Source organism: Aplysia californica, unplaced genomic scaffold (genome assembly GCF_000002075.1).
Source record: "Aplysia californica isolate F4 #8 unplaced genomic scaffold, AplCal3.0 scaffold00003, whole genome shotgun sequence".
NCBI classification, from domain to species: domain Eukaryota; kingdom Metazoa; phylum Mollusca; class Gastropoda; order Aplysiida; family Aplysiidae; genus Aplysia; species Aplysia californica.
In genome coordinates, this window is record NW_004797273.1 from 665,445 (window position 1) to 670,444 (window position 5,000).

The window sequence follows — 5,000 nt, forward strand, 5'->3', positions numbered from 1 at the left end:
TGGCCTACTGAAGAATAGAAAAATTGGTTATGAAAGAGAAATTTGAGCCAATTATTCTGTCTTCCGCTAGGGGTGTGCTCTGTCCGTTCAGTCTATGATCTTGTTTATTAAGAGCATAATTTGTTTTTCCTGTTGACGCTGCTGTTGTTGTTACTACTAACCACGACACATAATACATACATAATGACATAGATGGTGCTCATATTGTTGCTGCTGTTGCTGCTGCTGCTGCTGCTGCTGCTGCTGCTGGTGATTTTTGTTGTCGTTGCTGTTGTTATTACTACCAATTATGACATTCATGAAGGTGCCAATGTTTTTATTGGTATTGGTATTGCTGCTCATCACGACACTGATGACAATGATGGAGTTACTGTTTTTGTTGCTGTTGCTGCAGCTGATTATTCTGCAAGTGTCTGTTCTCGCTGTTGATTCTATTGCTGATAATGTAGATACTGATGTTGCTTTTGTATTTTCTTTCTTAATTTGAAATTAATAGATGAAACTTTTACTAACCTCATACTTTTGGGCATAATGTTGTGTGATGTACTTCAACATAGCGAAAGATTTTCTTCTCGGGGGATAGTCGTTGTCTAGCACTCCAGCCAACTGGACAACGTGGAGATCTCCTGATAGACGGTCAAACCAGGATATGTTACTGGTGCAAACAGAGTCCAGTTTTGGCACTGGACCTGCCAACCCTGGTCCCTCAAGAAAGCGGAACTAATAAAAATAATGTAATAACCAGCAAAATGAAATGTCGCAACCAAGCACAGCTAAGTAAAATAACAGCATGCCAAAAGAAATTTCATAAAAAATCCTTTAATATAAAGAAAGATAGACAAAAGAAAATAAGACATTAGACGTTACTAGCATGAAGTACAATGATACACAATAAATAAGGTGGTTTAGATACGTAGGGAGAATGGGACCACAACAGCCACCCTTTATGGCCTACAACATGCGATTCGATGGCGTCAAGGCAAGAGGAAGGCCACGAAAAAGATGGATCGACGGACTCAAAGATACCCTCCAAAGGAATAACATAACGATCCAAACAGCAACACACCTGGCCCATGTCCGACAATTGCATCTCCACTCGTGGTATAAGAGGACGGAAAAAGTAAACGTAAGTAAGTAAGTTAACAACGGAAGCAGCGTCCATAGAGGTCAGACCAGTGCTTGCCAGTGTGGACGACATCACCCACGAGAGAGAGCGTTCTGGTGATTGTGGTGGGCAGTAGGGGTCGCCAAGGTAGTGAAAGATGTTAATCAATGCCCGCATAGAAAAATATGCATGTGGGCGGTACGAAAATTCTAGCATCCTAACTGAGGGCGTTGGCTATTAAAATAAAGTTGACAAGAAGTGGCCTACACTCATCATTTGTTCAACTTCTTTCTTTTCATTTGGGTACTTTTTCGTTTCTTTTCTACTTTGATGGGATATTTTCATGTGGACATGATAATACAACATGTGAAGGGAAGGAAATGGGTAGATGAAGATGATGGAAAGGAGAACTAAAAGAAAATAAAGGGACAAAAGTTGTATGTGCAGTTTAGGTCAAGTAGGAGACGGGCGACAACTGCGCTATCGTACGTCATAATACACTAATTAGAAATATCTTTATTTTCAACAAGTTCTATTATTGAGTTTGCCAATGCCATTCAGCGCGGTAAACAGTGTCACATGTTTTTGAAATGCTCGATGTTAGTTATCATTTGTTTTAAATTAAGTTGTCAAACACTGTCTTTCTTTCTCCTCTTTCCCCATAAATTGGTCCAGGGTACCCTCTTTTTTCTTTCGCTCCCTCCTGCCCACCCAGCAGTAATGGGTACTTGACATCGATTTGGGGAAGTAAAGGCGGTATGGAAAGGAACTGGCCACCCTACCACATTATGCCGAAGGCCCAGGAAGTTGTCTCACTAATAAGGCAATCCCCAAAGTCCGGATCGGATGCGGGAACAACTTACCTTTACACGCTTTGAGTACCGGTGCCTGTGGTGTATCGGTAAAGCTCTTCACCATCACACGCAAAGGAAACCAATTCTTTTTTCTAATGCCAAAACTTATACTATCGAGTACCTCTTCTTTCGGCTGGAACATTGTGTCTTTCTCAGTACAGGCTGACCTTGCAGACAAAGTTAAAGATGCCCGACTCAAAAATATGAGTGTGTCTTTGGAACCTTAAACATAAACAACCATTGAGGCTCAAAGCGTTCAATCGGCGCGAAAGATGTTGAGTCTTCCAGACTAGAGCTTCACTGAAAAAGAACCAAACAACCATCCCTCTGCCATTTCGAGCACCTCTGACATCCCCACCCCCAATCCGCACCAAAATTGTAACAAAAAAATACAAACTAAAGGGGAAAAAATAATAAAACAATAACCGGGACGTTAATCGTTTCGATTTGGATTTTGCAAGAAATGAATTTGTGTCTTTCGATAAATAATAAATACGTTTTTAGCAACGGAAAATTTGTCGATTAAATAAACCAACAAAACTCCCCCCCCCCCAAAAAAAAAAACAACAACAACCCAACCCCACTGTACCTGTGTAATTGGCTCCGTCGCCCACGAAATAGACAACTTTTCCCGGCACTCGCTGTACCCAGGTGTTGTTACTGGCCATAGCACGTGAGTGGAGGTTGGTGAGCGTTGTCATGACTCCCACAAACAGGAAGTCCACTTCTTCCCCCTCCGAGTTTTCCTTGGAGCTGGTACTCTGTTTTCTAAATCCATCCTCCTCGGGGACAATAGAAGCCGGAGAGAGAGTTTTTTGTAGGCAGTCTCCATCTGGAATCTCTGGCAATAATCGAAGGGACGTGCCGAGAAAGAGTCCTACCACGAGGCCCAGGAAAAAGGTCGACGAGTTGGGAATAGCAGTTCCACCTTTCCTATTCTTCCTACAGCTCTGAGAAGATACAGGCTTGACACCATGGTAAGCTAAAGGTTTCCGTCCATTTCTTGTCATACATTCGTCACAATCACTGCTTTTTGCGAGCATTCGTTTATATTTCTACGTATGTATATTGTCTTTAATTGGAACATGTGCCCTTCTTATACATTTTGAATAAAATAATATTATTTTTAATAAAATCATAATATTACTATTCTCAAAATAGACAAGGATGTTATTTGTGGTAAACAGTCAGTAGACAACTAACAGTATAATTTATGGACTCTTCTTTGTTCCAAAGTAGTTTTGTTTTGCATTGTTTCGTTTCTATCTCATTTCGTTTGTTTGTCTTGCTTCTTCTTTTTTTTTAACTAGTGATCGGATTAAAGGTGGGGGTTGAGGTTAGGAGTGCATAAAAGTATTTTGCCAAAAAACTCGTCTATGTAACTAGCGAAGCTGCTCTCTTTTAGTTTAGGATCAGACGGAAAGTTCTGGAATTTTGTTTAGGATACCCCTGAGGAGTTATCAGTAGTATGATGTACTTACAATGGAGACGCCACAGACGAAGGAACACGTTTCGTTATAACAAAATCAGGTGTAGTAGCTGTGACACTGTCATGTCTCTTGCAGGGTGTCAAATATAACATATTATTGTATTTTTGTTTCGGCAATTTCTAACTATTCACTTAAAGAAAAATACCATACTGCCTTTTCACACACGAATTTACAACGGGTAAGGACTGGAAGAAGTGGGAAATGGGAGTTTGGGTGTTCTTATATATATACAGTGGCGTCCGAAAGAAACTTGAAAATGTGATCACCCTATCATCGTGTTAAAGCCGTGCGCTACCCACTCATGCAGCATTTCAATTTAAAACTAAATAAATGTTACCTCATCCGACACATTAATATTCCACCTATGTGAAGAGTCGCCCGAGATATATGGTCACTCAAAATTGACCTTTAAAAATCAGGTTTGGCAAAATTATGTGAGATCAAACAAACGTTAAAGTGGCTTTGCGTGCGTATTGAGGTGAATCAGTACTGATGGCATGGACACACATTGTATGTTAAATGGATGGAAAATATTGTCTCTCCAATAAACAATAAATAAATTACGAAAGTTTAAAATAGATTGGAAAACAGAACAATTACAAATACCACGCAAAACTTGGACTGAACACATTATTATTTTGTTTAGGAGATATTGAGTATATGAGGAGAAAAAGCCCTATGACTCTATGAAATTCTGGACATAATTATCTGTAATTTCATCCCAAATGTCACAGAGAGTTTCAAACATAGGGTCTGAATAGGGACCAAAGTCACTTTTGTTCAGCTGCAGTTTCATGGGGCTTTTACATCTCTGTAGGATTCATATCAAGACTGGTGACCACTCCAACGTTGGTATGATTTGGTTTTCCAAGAATTGTCTAGTGGCATTGGCCCTGTGAAAAAGTACTTTATCATGCCTGAAGATGTCTACTTGAATGACGCTAAGACGAAAATATGGGTAAGACGTGACATTTGAGCACTTGCGCTATGTAGTCCACTAAACCAAGCCATCCGGTGATTCTCATGAGAGCGGGCTTTTTCATTCCATTCCAGACCACCCAAAAAAAAACACGGCAGTTTCGTGACCTCTGTTCTTCACTGATAGACGACTCTGTCCAAAGTCTAACTAACCCATCCATGAGTAAAGAAGGTTTCGTGCCGATTGCACATGTTATGAGCACATGTCTTGGTTGTGAGTGGCATTTGTGACTGCTCTGTTTTCCAGGTGTTTGAAATATCATTAGAAGGTACTGTTCATTACAGAGACAATAATGTTGTCGATTCATTTGACATTCAAAAGGTGCCCATTCCACCAATGTTGGCGCCCGTCGATAAGAGCGCGAACACTGTTTTACGTTTCTTTGGTTTCGCACAATTTTGCCACGCCTATTTTTTTAAAGATTATTTTGAGTGACCATATCTCTAGCGACTCTTGACGTAGATGGAATATTAATGTGTCAGTTGAGGCAAAATTTATTTAGCTTAAAATTGGTTTGCTCAGTGACTGGTTAGTACAATGCTATAATACGATGATTGGGTGATTGTATTTTC

General features: G+C 40.1%; 1 protein-coding gene across 1 annotated transcript; it reads right to left on the reverse strand.

Annotated features, from left to right (window-relative positions):
• Nucleotides 1-466: 466 nt before the first annotated feature.
• Nucleotides 467-3,061, reverse strand: LOC106011091 (chondroitin sulfate synthase 1-like). The gene is made up of 2 exons (XM_013079476.2): nt 2,549-3,061; nt 467-626 (listed from the first exon to the last, which is right to left on the reverse strand). The coding sequence occupies exons 1-2, from the start codon at nt 3,000-3,002 to the stop codon at nt 490-492; spliced, it is 591 nt and encodes a 196-aa protein (XP_012934930.1). The 5' UTR covers nt 3,003-3,061; the 3' UTR covers nt 467-489.
• Between the last annotated feature and the right edge of the window lie 1,939 nt (nt 3,062-5,000).

Excerpts from the sequence above, each read along its gene's own strand:
- LOC106011091 (XM_013079476.2), bottom strand. The coding sequence starts at position 3,002 with ATGCTCGCAAAAAGCAGTGATTGTGACGAATGTATGACAAGAAATGGA. Across the intron at positions 627-2,548 it reads CGACGGAGCCAATTACACAG|GAGATCTCCACGTTGTCCAG; the intron begins GTACAGTGGGGT and ends ACCGTCTATCAG.